This window comes from Berghia stephanieae, chromosome 1, assembly GCF_034508935.2.
Source record: "Berghia stephanieae isolate SIO BIC M18660-M18661 chromosome 1, UCSD_Bste_1.3, whole genome shotgun sequence".
Classification (NCBI taxonomy): Eukaryota; Metazoa; Mollusca; class Gastropoda; order Nudibranchia; family Aeolidiidae; genus Berghia; species Berghia stephanieae.
In genome coordinates this window covers 67,093,407-67,110,743 of record NC_088360.1, presented here as the reverse complement: position 1 = coordinate 67,110,743, position 17,337 = coordinate 67,093,407, and the positions used below count along the sequence as shown (strand labels likewise).

The window sequence follows — 17,337 nt, the reverse complement described above, 5'->3', positions numbered from 1 at the left end:
TCTACCATCCTATTCTAAGGCTAGTATAAGATTATCGTTCCTGTTTAATTCGACAGATACTGGGATCAATTCCAATTCCATGAACCTTAAGGCTCTTGAGGGCCATATTTTCTTCATTGATAAATTGACCTTAAATTTCAAATAGTGTGATGGCTAATAAAATCACAACACATAAGATAGTTTGGTTATCAGTGCAAAAATTCCTTACGTTGTGACAAAACAAAGAATAACCCCAATTCTTATTAAACAAGCATTTACAAGATATAACTGAAAAAAAAGTGTATCAACAAAAATACACAATCTATGAAAGTCTGTTTGTACGTATAATAATTGAAAGAAGAACAGACAAACTAACTTCCTTATCCATGAGATAGATCCAGGCATGTCCTCGTCACTGTGGTGTGTCAAATCATATTTGAACCCCTCAAGTCCCTTCTGAAATGCCCAGAACATCATAGCACGATGATACTGGTTGGCCTCGCCTTTCTTGTCAATCTTGAGTTATGGATTAACAAAAAAGTAAGAATAATTATTAATTTAAATAAAGGGTTGCCGATTCAGGGGAAAAACAATTTCTGAACATTTACACCAACACACCGACCAACCCCTATCTGAACACTGGACTCCAGTAAAAAAAAGATGTGTACTTCTTTTTCAATGAATGACATTAAATTTTAGTCAAAGATAAGAGAATATCAAATGTGATCTTATTTTAACACTTGTATCCTGGTGCTTACTGCTGGAGGTTCCTTATCTAATCGATCACCTTCCATTTGCCCAGTGATTGGAAAATATACAGAGGTTTTCTAACTTACTGAATTCCATAAATATACCAAAAATGGGTAAATTTTTTGGTACCCTCTTAATATCTACAGCATTCTTGTTTTTTGGAGTTTTACAACGCTGGTGATAATTTTCAAGTCTGTTGATCATGACATTGCTTCAGATATTTGATATTGACCATTTCAGGTGACTCTTTAAGCCAGGACATATTTCAGTTGTTTGAAGTAGATAGATTTGTTATTTATAAATCATGGCTTTCTCATACCAGAATTACACTAAACCACAAAAATGAAATATGTTTCAAACTACACTTGTGAGTCCTTTTTTGCTCACATGCTATATTTATATTTTCATTTCGTGAAAAATTATTGAAATTCATACCACACTAGGTCCAGAAGACAAAATAGCACCAAATGTTGCAGTGGCAATTGTTTGCATCATCTCAATATGTGGAACACGCCCCAGTTGGCGATAAAGACCAGATGGACTTCCCACCTAAAATAAAGTGAAGATATGAAAATGTACTCTTTGCAAATAAATATAGACGATTGATGGACTATTAAAAACTTATTATGCAAGAAGAAGCTAATTGGTTCAAACCCCCCCTCCCTCCCCAAACGAATATTGTGGCAGAAAAGAAAGGTTCTGTATACCCCAAAAAAAAAAACTTTAAAAGAAAGAGAAAAAATAACATTTTTAAATGGGCTAATGGTAGTTTCAAGCCTGCAACAGGGTGCATACCATTATGTATACGAATTATTTTTACTGTAATATGAGCACTGACCATGGATTTAGTATAAAAATCAAAATCTGCTTAAAAGCGCAATCCAGCTATTAGCACACTTAGCTTGATTCCAGAGAACCGTGCATATAAAATGAGACCACTGTATTAGGATATTATTAAACATTGAGAAGAATATTTGGGGAATAAAATTATCACCCTCTTTGTTCCACCGTTACAATATATTCCTGTTGACTCATGAGTAAAGCTTTCCAAAACCTTTGGCAAATCACAAACGCTTAAATCGGTTGTCCAAAACAAAGACATAGCCAGCAATCAAAGTATTACGCTAAGTTAAGTATAAAACTGAACACATTTCTGAGTCAGCTTATTAAATATAATCTAAAATAATTATCATTGAGGAATTTGAAAACCCTATTGTTGAAATAAAAAAAAACAATCCTTTTACGGGTAAAATTCATTTTGAAAATTACTTTTGTTTATCTTAGTTTTTTTTAGCAACTTTTTACTTATTGGCCAATTTCCTTAATTTTTATGGCATTTTAAATTTATCAATAAGATCAGGATGGTGATATACTTAGTGCGTTTCAAAAGTAACTGGAACACAAAATGGCTTTTTTACCTCCATGCCTTGCCTCATTAATGAATTCATAAGGATGGAAAGAGTGACGCAATTAGAGACGGTCATCTTAAAAAGCTTTTAAAATATGGGGATGGGCAGACCTATGAATAACCATTATGCAGCAGTAGATATCAACAAAGAGTAGGCTTAGATCAGCAAAGGATGCCAACATGATTCACATGGCTATATTGCAAACTCTTCCAAAAATATAACGTGAACACAAGAGGGATGGGCTTTAAAGCAATCCGAAGCCTGCAAACTGATAGTAGATACTCATAACATGTGCTTATCAGTAACTCAGAGGGAAGAGGGTATAGAAAATACTCAAAGAAAAGGGTTAAATAAAGTGGGACAATCACAATTTCCACAACAATAGCAACATAACAAAGACAAACCAACCAACATACAAACAGGCAATCAGAAACGAAAAAAAAAAAAAAAAAGATTCTCCTTTTTTTTTTTTTTGGCATTCTCAAGGAATAAGATTACATATTGATATCTATCGTTATCTGTGCATCATCAAATAGAAAAGATTTAGCAAGGTTGTGAGCATGGATATATAATCCTGTGCAGTACATTTTATGACCCTTTGTGATGAAAAATGAAAACCTGTGTAAGACAAAACCCAGTCTATAACATATTTTTTTTCCCATGCACATTCGGTTCCGTCTAAACACAGGTTGGACTGTAATGGTTTTATTCCAACACAACTTTCTCCCTACAAGATGAAATATAATAAAAAAAGTTACCTTGATAAAGCTGCACATAATTGTGTGATTGCGCAGTTGTTCCAACAGAAGTTCGATCATGTAGGAGCTTGGAAGTCCAATCATTCCATCAGTAATCACAACAATTCCTAGGATACATAAAAAAAGAGTGGCTTGAAATGACGAGTGGCCATGACTTTATTTCTTTTAGATAGATTCAATCAGTAAGTAATTAAAGACAATTGACATGTTAAGATAGAGAACACTTTACAAATGTAAGATTGAAAATATATCTACAACCAAAATACTGTGTCACCTAAGATGAATATAGATCATGGGTGCCACAGCAAAAAATATGTCTGGATTCTTATCCCGGAAAGCTGGAGTCCAGCCTTCCCTCCCCCCTCAACCACCACCCTATCTCTCTCTCATCTGTACACACACATGTGCACTCAACCCCCCCCCCCCCCACACACACACACACACACACACACATCCACCCAACCAGAAAGCACGCAAACACATTAACACATACACACGCATGTATGCTAACACTACCAAAATTACACAGGCCAAGTAACCAACAGTTCACACTCATCCTAATACTGCCAACATATCAGGGGTAGCATAATAAATATCTCGGTCATTGATCCCCCTTACAACATAATATTATTATACTATTTGACATCAACTGCATACACTTTGAGGAGATTAAGTAGACACACAAAATGTGTATTGATTGACCATTGAGGATGATAATGAAATCAACCATAACTTGCCAATCCTGGAACATCAGGTATCTGTAATTTCCTATCTCATAATTCAGGGATAACCCTGAAAAGTGGCATCCATGATATAGGTATTGTGCCTAGTACAGATGTGAAAAAAGACAGTGAGTTGACATGATAGATTGACGAGGATTTTAACAAACATTATGTAAGTAAGTCCATAACCTATGTTAGATGAAAGCATACAATACCTGAGCTGGAATTGTTGGGTAAAAGCTGTAGGGAGAGGATACCATAACGGATGATATTGGTGAATGCAGCCTCAGGACTACCTATATTGTCTCCAGTATTGAGCTGAGTATTCACCCCTTCCTCCATCTCTCCATGTCTTGACGGGTGATCCTAACAATTATTATGGGGAAGAAAATTAACAGCCAAATTCAAAATGGTGGCAATAATAATAATATTGGTGATGATGATGATGATTGTAGTAGTAGTAGTGGCAGGGATGATGAGGCAGTGGTAGTGATTGTTTTACTAATACATTCCAAACTAAACCTATATAAGGCACTTGTTACATCAAACTTCTTGTATGGTTGTGAAAGCTGGACTTTAACCTCAGAAATCCTATAAAGGATACAATCATTTTAAAACAAATGCTATAGGTACATTTTATACATCATCTGGACAGACCATACATCGAATGAGGAGGTGTACAGACAGGTCGTTTCTCAAACACGACCTTAGGAATCCCTCTTGTCTATAGTCAAGAGTAGACTGAAGTCAAGAAAGAGCTTCATGATGGAAGAAATCATCAACCCTGACCATGCAACTGTATACAGACTATCCACATGGAGAGAGTGGGACAGTCATGCAAATGAAGCCATTGAAGATCCGAGAGAAGAACTGCCCTACAGAACTGAGCTCCCCAAGAATGAATAGAGCATGGACAAAACTTGGGAGAACAGCTGGAAACATGAAAAAGTGGTGGGGGCTGGCTGAGACTAGCTTGTGTACATGTGGATGCCCAGAGCAGACAATGAAGCATATCCTTAGAGAATGTCAGGATGGACCTAGCTGCCCTGACAATGGCCTAAGAGTCGGCTCCCCAGATGCTGTGGAGTGGGTTCGGTGTTGGAGCGACAAGTTATGATGATGATATAGTCAAAAGAGGAAAATTGTCATGGTTAAGCCATGTTTCTCATCATGAGGCATTGGCAAAAACCATCATGCAAGAGACCTTGGAGGGAGACAGGAGAGGATGGCAAACAAAATACTGGATGTTAATGTAAAGGAATAGACAATGAAGGACACCCAAACACTAATGAGGAAAGTTGAGGACATATCTGGATGGAGAGCCCTTACTGCAAATTCATCTCTCATGTCTCCTCTCCAACCACCTCGGTCAGGAGAATGAAGAGAGGTGAGATGAATTAGATTCATAAAATTTGATTTCCAGTCAAAATGATCAGAATTATGAAATCAGGCCTTTCAATTTTTATATTTTTTATTTCTCTGTTTCAGACACTAAATCAATCTCCATAAAAAGGTACAGCCTAAATTTTCTCCTCAATAAAAGCAAATAAATCTAACGCAAATTTCATAATTTAAACTTTAAATCTATCTTTCAGCATTTGGGTTAACTAGATCTAATGGTTAAATACCAGATTGCAACAGTGACTCACAAATTTGTGTTTCTTTGTGTTTAACACTGGATTACAAAATTAAACTCTATGTTACCTTTCGGGGGTGGTGACTGAGCATAGAGGCAAAACTGAGAGACAGAGAGGCCTCGAATTGGTCCAGCTCATACTTGATGTGGTCTAAGTAGTGGTTCACATTATCCTGATTAATCTTCACGCCCTGAATCAGAACCTAAATAAAGAGAGAAAGGTATGAATTGGTGTCGAATCTTACAGGAAGAAAACATTTCTTTGGTAAAACCCAAGTTTGGTTTATTTTACTTGAAATTAATTAACACCTTACTGTCTACAATACATATAATCAAATTAAGATGGGGCAAATTGATGACGTGAGAGTAAAACACTTATCCTTGGATTAAAAGAATAAAGATTTAAATCTTCAACGGAACAATTGGATTTTTCAAATAAACCGACTCAACGAGTCCTTGTATAGATGGGCTTTTAAATGCAGACTGTAACCAATTAGGTAACTTTACTGGTGTTAAAAAGAGTTCTGTAAAATTTTATAAAGGTCTTATAATTGTTCCAATTGTCTTGTTTTCTTTTTTATTCTTTTTACCATTTCACTAAAGTGATTATCAAAAATTAAATTCTTAAATTCAAAAATCTTTGGGGGAAAAAAATAATAACAAAGAAACTCATTTTCTATAAAAAGAGAAAAGGAGAGGACTTGTATCTTCAATAGTCTCCAGCTTACCTGGTTGGTAGTGGAGCAGACCACAGGAGTTTGGATGATGACAGAGATGTACAAATCTGGAGTGAACAACACATTGGTGCCAGGGAGAGGAAACTAGGAAAAAAGCAACATAAAGCCAAAAAAATACAAGTAAAAGCAAGTTAACTGTGCATTAAAAAAAAACAAAAAACAATATTAACGTAATTGATGCCATCTGTAGACAATAATATGTTGGGGGAAAAATGGTCCAACAATATAATATATTTGACTTACGTTTTTTGCACTGAAAAACCTTTGAACATTTATTTAGCTATGTCTAAAATAAGTCAAATTTCAGGGTTTCAAAAACTGTATTTAAGATGACTATATTGAAATATACTCTTCTTCTTCTTCGTGACGTAGAAACCTCAATTTGAGGGTCGAATTACATTTTACTGTATAATAAATTAGAAAAAAATAATAGAAAATCTATGGAGGATTATTTTTGGGGGCTTTTTTTGTAGTCCTTCAGAGCCATTGGGCCCATGGAGCCAGGGCTTATCCCAGTTTCGATAGCGTGAAACGGACAATAGCAATTGCTAGCTATCCTTTGGATAGGATGCTAGTCTACTGCAAGTACTTTCCACCAAATCTAACAGACTCAGCTACCCAGTCACTGCTGGATGGACAAATCTTGACTGCACCCAGGATCGATCTTGGTCCCTTTGCGTGTGAAGCAAGTGCTCTACCAACTGAGCTATCGGGACCCCCAATGGCATTATTGAATGTATCATAATACTTTGCAAAAGATGTAAAAAGAAAAAAAACAACTATCAAAACAACAACTATTCCATGCAATAGTTTTGCAAGATGTCATAGAAAATGCATTCCAAGAATTCTTATATCAGTATTAATTCAAAGTCAACAAGAAAAACCCATGTTTTCTAAATGAACAAAGTAAGGCTCGAATCCCATTAGATATAAATTTTCACTTGGTGACTTTAATCCTACTTAATCTATTCTTTTTAAAAAATAGGGTTTGGGGTCAACATTGTTCCATGAAGCCAATGTTGAATTGACTCCAACGAACAAAGAAATACTGGCAAATCTAAAAATGATAAAACTATTATTTACAGATTGATATACGAGAAACTTGCCAACCTTTCTGAAAGTAAGGGTAACTCTATCACCCGTTGACTCAATGAATATTAAGAAAACCTGCTAGGTCATGATGCTTGATGAGACATATGTATATATATATATATATTACAATTGAGAATTTATCTCTCAAATTCATCTAGCAGCAGTAAAAATGCAATTATAATAGAAAATGACTTACAGGGGTAACAAGTCCATGCAAACATCGACTAAGTGACTGAAATATCCCATCGTAGACATATTGACCATTTTCAACATCCTTCAGAAATATCAAAATTTACATAAAATTGTTGAGAGTGTTATGAACATAAAAAAAATAGATACTATCAATTAAAAGCATTCACTTCATCATCTAAAATTCATGGGATCAAATCACAAAATACCTGACATAGAGATGAAACCTTTTCCACACAACTGGTGTTCTACAATGTAAAAATCTGAACTATATTTCTGAGTCCACAAACATAGAAATGTTTTGACTTAAAATAATAAAATAAAATAAAAGATAATATCAAGAGGCCCTCATTGTATGACTGTGATAGCAGGGGAATTAATAGAAGTGGACTAGAATTCTGTCTCAAATGAGCCAGAGAGAGAGAAAAAAATATATAAATAAAGAGACTAATATTTTTTTCTAAAGAAAGAAAGAAACGAAATATAAAGAAATAAAAAGATGGCTATTCAGAGACGATCTAAAATAATTTAAATATTGAAAAGGCAAACTAGCATTTAATTTGACTCTAATGTTAGTATTCGTCACTGAGATAACAGTAGTTTTCATCACAACCGCTCTTAAAACAACATAAAACATGTTATACGATTGAGAGGTAAAGAAAGGAAACCACTGAGCAGCTGCCCACTTACAGGTGTATTAGTGTGAGAAGCCCTTTAATGTATATATAGTACCTACCATAAAAGTTTTATTTTCTACGGTTCAAAAGACGACTTTACACTCAATTACATGAAAATATGTTCAATATATGGGAGGAATGAGATGAGTGGCTGTCATTCTCATTTCCAAAAGAGAAATATGTCATCAACTCAAACCATATGACAGCTGCCATTTCACAATGCTGCTTGCACAACCTGAAGAATATATTCAGGTATTACTATTACATGGCTGCCGATAATCATTTATATCCAATTCTAATCGTCCATATGCCATGAGTTATGTCACATTTGAAATTGTACTAAAAATAATCAGGAAACTGATTTTCGTATTTGCATACTTCAAATCAAAAACCAAATATGTGTAACCGTGATCTTTCCTAGATTTTAAAGACATATGTTAAATGACCATGAAAAAATTATAGCAGATGCAACAATATCAATTCATATAGACTTACGACAGACATAAGGGATGGGCTGAGATCCAATGAAAAGGCTAACCGATACTGCCAAGACAAGAAAGTCACAACAGTGTCAGGCCCAATATACACACTGTATGTATGGCCATGCTCGAAGATCTGATCTTGGTCTTGAGCTATGACAGACACCAGATTCAGGTCTTCCTCTAAATTCTGGTCAAAGAGAAAAGAAAAATTATCATGTAACTCATTTCTTTTGTCGTTAAGCCTTTCATAAGTTAAGAATCATAAATTTTCTAAATTTATTCGCAATAAAAATATCTAAATTGCAATCAATAAAATGCAATATTGGAATGGCAATTTCCATCTGGTAGAGAAAAAAGAATCTGATAAATCATATAATTTACAGCATCAACATTACTTCACTTGGCATTATAGCACCACCTACTTTTCAGATTTGTATCCCTGCTGACAAAAAGAAGAAGCATGAGAAAACACAGAGCTGTCAAGCTAACATATAACAAAAATGAAATCAGAACATTTGAAAATAGAAAGTAAAATAAATATTGTAATTTGATTTTCTACTGATCAGAATTGCATAGAATGCATTTTCCTAGAATGCCAAAGACTTAAAATGTAAAAAAATAAGCTGAATTGTATGAGTTCTAAAAAAAATGTTTATATCTCTCAGGTGACATGATGTGCAAGTATATTGCATTACAATCCCATTAAACAGAGAATTTGAATTTTAAAACCTATTCATATGTGAAATTGAGTAGTTTTCATTGAGTAGATCAAGGATGATGGAGAAATTTTGGTTACAAAACAAAGTAAACAAGTGAATAAACATACCTCAAGGGTGGTCAAAGGAGTGAACTTGATATGTTTACATAAATGTCTGAAAAACCAACACGCACGAAGATTCCGGGACACTCGAGTTTTCTTTTTCATCAAAACATATACATGGGATGCAAACACTTCAGTCTGTAGATGGGATGCACAGAGAGAAAGAGGGGATGAGAGAGAAAGAGAGAAAGAGAGAGAGAGAGAGAGAGAGAGAGATAAAGAGATATCCTTCATTTTTATATGAAAACAGGAGATACTGACCATAGTGAGTGGCCGGACAGTTGACAATGATAGCAAAAGTCTGACCTACGACATTGTGTTCATAGGTGCAGCACTTTACCCCCCCCCCCCTACACACACACACACACACACATACACACACACACACACGCCCCAACAAACACACACACATTACCGACCCCATCCGACTTATGTCTGAATGTCACTGGATGTAGACAGTGAAGGACACTAAGTATAAAAAGCGACCTGCACTTTATGAAATGGAAAATTGTTTTTTTATGGCTTGGTCAGAAGGGAGTAAAAGTAGCATTTCGAATGCATTCAACAAGGTTAGTATGTGAAAACATTCTATTTCTATACAGTTGTTTATATTATATTTTCTTTTATAATTACTGTTGCAAGGTGGTCGAGTGGTTAAGGCATTGCTTAAGACTCCAAATGTCCAGGGTTTGAACCATGCTTCAGGCCCTTTCAATTTTTTCATTTGGCAAGAATATCAAGCCCCGATTTGCTCACCTCGAACTACATGAGTGATTTCTATTGACAACAGATGTTTGTTTAATGGATGTCCAATATTATTTTATGGAATGTCGCATGAGAAGGTGTAATTTAATATTATCATTATTATTATTATTAATATTATTAACATAGATGCTCTACAAGCTAAAATGACAACCCACAAACACCTCACGTATTGTGAGAACATTACGGGGGGGGGGGGGGGGGGGGGGGAGCGACATTAAAAATGATGAATTTTGACCCAGTTTGCTAAAATTAGATTTTGGTGGGATGTTGTCATATGACCATTTGTCTGCATAAAAAATTGCATGAGACCTTCATCTTCAGTTTTTTTCGACTCAAAATAACGTATTTTGTGACCCATAGTAGGTTAAATCCTGACCATTTTTAGTTTCAGTGGACTGATTTCATGAAAGAATATCAAATAGTCGTTATAACTAAGTAAAGGCAAAAACATATCAATGAACAGTAAAAACTCTCCTCTATCTTCAACAACCAATCACTTTGTTCTTAATTATGTCATGTGGTCACAATCCAATCAGAGAGCGAGAGGAGAGTTTTTCCCTAAACTCGTTTACTTTGACTTTTAAATGCGTTTTTCTCAAAACTGAAATTTTCGTCACTAAAAACCTATCTCCTCCATCAGTGTTCAACCAGTCTTCTTCAAACTTTCTACAAATGAGTGTCATACAAATACGCAGGTCCTCTAGGAGCCGGATTAAAAAAAAAAAAAAATTTATGAGTAATTGGAAATTATGTAACTTTTTTCAAGGGGAATAATCGAGTAATAACTTTGAACTTAATTTTTAAAGTTTCTAATTTAAAAATTAAAAATCGGGCTTCTAGAGCCTCTTTATTTTCCTTTTTTCTACCTCTGGCCATAATATTATGGTAATCGGTTGATAAACAAAAAAGCCTTTGACTTTTTAAGATTTTTCATTATCCCAAGACACATAAGTGAAACTCCACTCTTTTAAACAATTCTTCACATTCCAGAATATGGAATGTTTCCAAATGCACATAGAAATAAGGAAAGTTAATAAAATATCTATAAAAACATAAAATTAACCAACATTAAATCAGTTCTTACTACGTATACACAATATGCGTCGACTTCGAAGTGGGTGTCAAGGCCGAATGGCTTAGTCGTCTGCCCTGGAAGTTTTACCAAAATCGACGTTGTGGGTTCAAATCCTGGTTCCGACACTTTTTTTTTTGTGTGTGTGCGTCTACGTGGGAAAGGGTAAGCAAAATTTAACACCTACTCGCTAGCCGCCAAGGATTACGTATTCATTTCCTGAGCAGTCAATTGGGTATTTTTTAAAAATAATGACAAATAATCTTATCGCGATAAATTTGAAAACCTCATTGTTGGAATCAGCTTGAAAAGTGGAGAAAAATTGTCTTTGTCTCATAAAAATCGGTCTAGAAATAACCTTTTTTGTAATAGATTTGATTTTGAAAACAGCTTTCTCAAATTTATAATTTTATGATAATTTCCTTGTTTTCCGGTCGATGTTCTTGATTTTTATATCGTTTTTCATTTCTCAATGAGACGAACGCACTGATGTAACTCGATTGATTCAAGAGTTTAAAACACAGATTTCGTGTTTTGATTGTGAGTCCAGCCTTACTAAGAATTCACGAGCGTTAAGATAGTGACGTAACTATACATACAAGACCTTGTTTTCCACGCCACAGTAGGGCTTCCATTCATCGCTTTCGGTCAACCGTGGTCTTTGAAGTTACACAACATATACCGCCTGTGATGCCTGTACATAAATCAAGGGCTGAGCTGACTCATGTTGACAAGCGAGCTATCAAAAGAGCAATCCGTTGATTGGTCAAAAACTCAGGATTTCATATAAGGACATAAGTTCTGGAAAGCGATATCCACCCACCTGTCAGTGGACAGAACTGATATGATTAAATTAGGGCTCCATAAAATGTTATATCATGGTAGGCTCCACCCTCTATTTCTATTCTGGCGTAGATGTAGACGGCGATAGCATTTCCGATATCATAATGACAAGTGGGCAAAGGGTTAAAGCTTCCAAACAATCCCAATCGTCGTCTATCTCTAACGGGACCCGTTAGCGCCCTGACGCGCAATCTGTCTAGTATGTACCTTCCTGCCCGCTATGGGAGGTCAGGATCCCCACCCAGTCGGTCGTTTGTGGGTTGTGGAGATGTTAATGGTTAACCCCACCGTCTACTTGAGAAGTCGCTGGTTACTCCCCAATCCCATTACCAGTTGATCATTAATTTTCTCTCCGTATTCAACCAGTGCTTATTTTATTAATAGGCACCTAGTCCAGTGTTATCTAATAATATTAGTATTTATTGTTTGGTCGACGCCATCTTGGATCTTCGTCTCTTGTAAACACAACACATCGATTTTATAACTTTCTAAATCTTGACACAGTTGTTCCTTTCGAATGTTACTTTTAATAGATCTTAAGTTAAAAGTTCCAATATTAAGATTAGTCCACATCAGGTAAAAATTAAAGATTCCACACAGTGAATAAATGGAAACATAAGACTATCCACTGAGCCGAAGCTCAATGTCAACAGGTGTCAGCCATGTTGTCCCGATTCTGTTCACAATATACTTAGAACACGCTCTGAAAGAAGTTCGAAAAGTCATTCCAAAACCAACGACTCATATTGAGAATGCAATCCCTAGAGAAATCGCCTATGCAGATGATGTAGATTTTATTGGATCAACACCAGCAAATATAAACATCATACAAAATACCCTCATGAAATATAACCTCCAAGTCAATGCCAATAAAACCGAATTTACAACAATATCGAGGAACAAAGAGGAATGGAAAAGAACAAAGAAAGTCGGCTCACTAATTGGAGACACCGAGGATGTACAAAGAAGAAAACAGCTATCAAACGCCGCACTCAGTAAACTCACCAATGTATGGATTAGAGGTGACAAAATAAAGAGAAAAACCAAACTGAAACTGTACCGTGCTCTTGTAAAACCGGTACTTCTGTATCACTGCGGCACTTGGGCGTTGACAAAATCCGAAGAAGAACATCTGGATGCCTTCCATCGCACACAGCTAAGAAGGGTACTGGACATCAAATACCCAAAAAAGATCTCAAATGAATCACTCTATAAGATCACAAAAGAAAGACCAATCTCCCTTGACATTTTACAACAACGATGGCAACTTTTCGGTCACATACTACGCAGGGACAAAAACATACCAGCTAACCAAGCCATGTCGGGATATTTCCAAAAACACGGGAACCTTTTCAGAGGAAGACCGATCACAACACTCACTGTGATCCTAAACAAAAACCTCACAACACTTGGACAAAGCATTAGTCTCATAACGGCAGGGGACCTTGAAAATCTGAGAACCCTAGCAGAGGACCGGCAATATTGGAGACACCTCACACAGGAAATACTGGAAACAGCCAAGGCGACCCGATCTTTCGGTCGAGACGCGAAAGGCATCTAAGTCAAAGTAAGTAAGTCAATATTAGTATTAGACGGTACTCTGCACCTACCCCAGTGGCGGGGCTCTATTGTATGGTTTGCCGCCAAGAATCGCCTCTATTTTTATATTTAGAAATAAAACAGCATTTTTTAATTTAAAAAGAATTAAGATACTGCCTTTTGTCAAAGCCCGACCCATACTGCCTTTTAAATAAAACGCTCAAAGCCCAAAGTCATATTATTTTCCTTTCCCCTCACTTTTTCGCGGCCGCAAATGGCAAAGTATATAATGTAGATATGCCATGCATGTATCTTTTGCAACATGCTCATGGCAAATCAAATAAATCTTCTAACACAAAGACACTCTTTTATCTATGCGAGGGCAAATTGATTGTTAACGTTAACAATAGCGACTACAATTGTAATCTCCCAAAGACCATGAATATTTAGATTGTTTTTTAAGTCGCTTGCAACACATTTAGGTCATATCAGTGCCAGTAAAAAGGGAGAAATTAGATAGTAAAAAGTTCTAGAATTACAATTAAAAAGTACCCAAGAAAAAGTAAGACAAAGGGGAATAATAGATCACCGCTTTTGAAGGTTAGTCATCTTCGGGAGTTCTAAAACGTGACTTGCTCGCTCACTCGCCCTCCTACCGACTGACAACTTACAACTGAGAACGAGCACCTTCCCCCCACCCTACCACGCTTCACTTTCGACCCATCGTCCACTTCCGACACTTCCTGTGATTGCGCAGGCGCATTGTGGCAAGAGTCCGAATTGCCACGAGAAGCAATTCAGACTCGGGTCCGAATTGCCACTTCGAAACCATTCGGCCATGACACCCACTTCGAAGTCGACGAATATTGTGTATATGTAGTAAGAACTGATTTAATGTTGGTTAATTTTATGTTTTTATAGATATTTTATTCTTTCCTTATTTCTATGTGCATTTGGAAACATTCCATATTCTGGAATGTGGATAATTGCTTAAAAGAGTGAAGTTTCACTTATGTGTCTGGGGATAACGAATTTTCATTATCCCCAGACAGGTGTCTGGGGATAGTGACAATAGTAAGTAGTAGTGTAGTAAAGATGGTGATGATGAGTTGGTAGTGGTGATGATGAAGAAGTGGTTGTGGTGATTATTATGAATGATGGGGAGGAGAAGAATAGATGTGATGATGAGGCAGGGTGGTTATGCATTGATAATGAAATGAAAAACGATGTTTGTGATTGTGGTGGTAGATTGTGGTAGGCGGTCTAGTTAGATAGTGATAGACGTCTAGTAAATGACACTATTGACTAATGATGTGGTGGTGGTGTTGTAGAGCGGTTTATTGATGATAAATTATATTATTTGCATGGGTACTGAGATGACAGCAACGGAGAGAGAGAGAGAGAGAGAGAGAGAGAGAGAGAGAGAGAGAGAGAGAGAGAGGGGGGGGGGGAAGAGTAAACCCACCATCTGTCCTGGCTTATCATTTTGCGCCTCAGAAACTTCACTTGATTTACAGCACTCCATTGTTCTTTCTGGAGCGCTCAAAAGTTAGATCACATTTAGCCTTACATCTTTTTAATTTTATTTCATCTTAGATTTTAACAAAATCAAAAGTAGGAGTAAACTGTAAACAATACACGCAAGTGTTGTGTTATTGTTTCCCTTGTACGAAAAGTTTTAAAAAACATAACTGGGAATATGGCAAAAACGAAAATAAGTCAATGATATCGATTATTTTTCGTTTCCTTTTTTGTTTTGTTTTTTGTTGGTGTTTTTTTTTTTGTTTTTGTGTGTGTGTGTATATAAAATTGGGTTTTTTTTCGAATTAAATTCTTACATTAAACTCTTTTTCAATTCATACTGACTTCCAGTAAACAGAACATATTTCGATTCGCAAACAGGTTTGTAAGTCTATAATTTGAAAAAAAAAGATCTATTATTGTTGCCATAGGTGACGTCAAGCGTGACCAGTTCCTGTGATAGAGATGTACCTACTTGGGTTAGATGATAAATAAACATAAACCTTGGTGACTGTATCTTATCAACTCGTTGCCTACTCAACTCTTAAGACTTTTAGCGAGGGCTGATACATAGTCTTCAAACTGTTCGAAGCAAAAATGTGAGTACTCATTGTTTATGCAAAATGCTTCCTTTTTTTTTAAAAAAAAAAATTTCAATGGATGCTTTGACTTTGACACTTGTTGACAATATATATTTGTATTGAAATGTTTGATGCTAGAACGTGCATCTTTATTAAATTTGAATGTTTCATTTATATTATTAACTTTAACATCGATATCAAGGGATAATCTTTCACAATATGTGGGAGGTTGGGAAATTCTCTTTATGATATGGGCTTTGATGAAGTATTTTGCCCTCAATACAACTACAACTACAACAAAAGACCGAACAAATGATGGTTTTTCAAATCTATCCTGTATTTGGCTTACTAAAACATTTCATACCTCTTTAGCTGTTAGGCTTAGGTCAACAGTTCACCTCTGTTTTTTTCATAGGGAAGGTGCTTCTGGTTATTGGTCCTTACGTCTTAATTTCTTGTATACTGAAATCAAAATGCTTCAAACAAATGTTAACATCAACATCTTGACTGAAATTGTTTGATCAAGTATCAATGGGGCAAAATACTTTGTGGAAAAAGTCTAAAAAGTACATCAATGTATCATCTTCCAATAATGAGGACTCCAATAGCTTTCCATGATGTGGCGTCATCCCACTCTGCAGACATTATATTGTTATTTAGGCACTCAAGAAGTTCATTCTTGTTATCAAAAACACTTTTTACGACTCAAGACTGAAAGTTCCATCTGGTTTCATGAGTTTGGGGTTCTGATCGATCTGTTATTTGTCTGAGTGCATCAGCCCGTTTTTTTGGAAGAATGAAAAAATGTTGAAAAACCAGAAATGTTCACAAAGAAAATTCTTGCCCCAGAATCAATGCTACTGGATTTTTTCACGACAAATTGGTTTGGTGAGCAATGAATGAACAAAATGAACGTAAAGGTAATGTTTTTTAAATTTATGTTTGCACCCCACTCAGTGCACCGCTCATGCCATCAAATTAAAGAACAAACTTTAAAAAAAAACACACAAACAGTCAACAAATGATAATCCATGAAGTAAGATTAAATAATTAGAATAAGCAGATCAACGTGAAACACATCAACAATGTAAAAAAGACATGCAGAGGCAATCTCAACACTATAGTCAGGTGAATCATGCCATTATTCAAAAAAGGGAACACTCATATGTCAAAGGTCAGACTGCTCTGACCACAGACATAACACCATCTGGAAAAGGTGATATGTCTGTAGGTACAATCACCCAAGCCAAAGGCATTTTAGCATATTCACACAGGCGAATAGTTATTTCATTGATTAGATGAAATACTATAGCATTCTCTAGTACTGGGCCCATTTTCATGAATGCAGACTAGCGCTTAGTCTCTGACTTTAGTCAAGGACTTGAAAAAATCAGATTTTATGTGAGCTGACCAAGCAAGTCCCAGACTAAAATCACGGCACCTTCAGACTAACTTTGGCCAACTTTTAGTCATTTGCTGAGGGCTCCGACTTAAGGCTTAGTCTGAGACTAGCTACTTGGATACATCATAGCGTCGACAAGATAGCAGCTATTTTTAGATTAAGAGAGCTTCGATTCGGAAGGAAAATACGCAATTACGAATGAAAGAGACAAAAATTTCCTGTTGCTATTGACACTGGCTTTAAAAAAAAATACTGTGCGATAAGTGCAGATCGTCAAAAGTACACATTTTTTAAAGTAAAAACTTTTCAAAACCAAAATTTAATCGGGCCACCTGAGTCGCGAGTGAATGGAGACTTAAGTCA

General features: G+C 35.9%; 2 protein-coding genes across 5 annotated transcripts in view; one reads left to right on the top strand and one right to left on the bottom strand.

Moving 5' to 3' along the window:
• The window catches only part of LOC144979961 (KICSTOR complex protein SZT2-like), a 143,683-nt gene extending 128,319 nt beyond the window's left edge, over positions 1-15,364 (bottom strand). For all 3 annotated transcript variants that reach the window (XM_078927314.1, XM_078927322.1, XM_078927331.1), the window contains exons 1-10: positions 14,936-15,364; positions 9,258-9,389; positions 8,445-8,618; positions 7,280-7,357; positions 5,983-6,075; positions 5,323-5,457; positions 3,834-3,984; positions 2,897-3,003; positions 1,165-1,278; positions 356-495 (exon numbers count right to left, since the gene is read on the bottom strand). In XM_078927314.1, coding sequence (XP_078783440.1) covers positions 356-495; positions 1,165-1,278; positions 2,897-3,003; positions 3,834-3,984; positions 5,323-5,457; positions 5,983-6,075; positions 7,280-7,357; positions 8,445-8,618; positions 9,258-9,389; positions 14,936-14,995 — 1,184 coding nt within the window. In that variant the 5' untranslated portion in view covers positions 14,996-15,364. The remainder of the gene's footprint in view (positions 1-355; positions 496-1,164; positions 1,279-2,896; positions 3,004-3,833; positions 3,985-5,322; positions 5,458-5,982; positions 6,076-7,279; positions 7,358-8,444; positions 8,619-9,257; positions 9,390-14,935) is intronic.
• A 45-nt stretch (positions 15,365-15,409) lies between these two features.
• Positions 15,410-17,337, top strand: part of LOC144979974 (serine/threonine-protein kinase NIM1-like) — a 64,831-nt gene continuing 62,903 nt past the window's right edge. Inside the window, exon 1 of one of the 2 annotated variants that reach the window (XM_078927357.1) lies at positions 15,410-15,590. The gene's annotated coding sequence lies outside the window, so the exon portion shown is untranslated. The remainder of the gene's footprint in view (positions 15,591-17,337) is intronic. The other variant, XM_078927346.1, reaches the window with a different exon arrangement.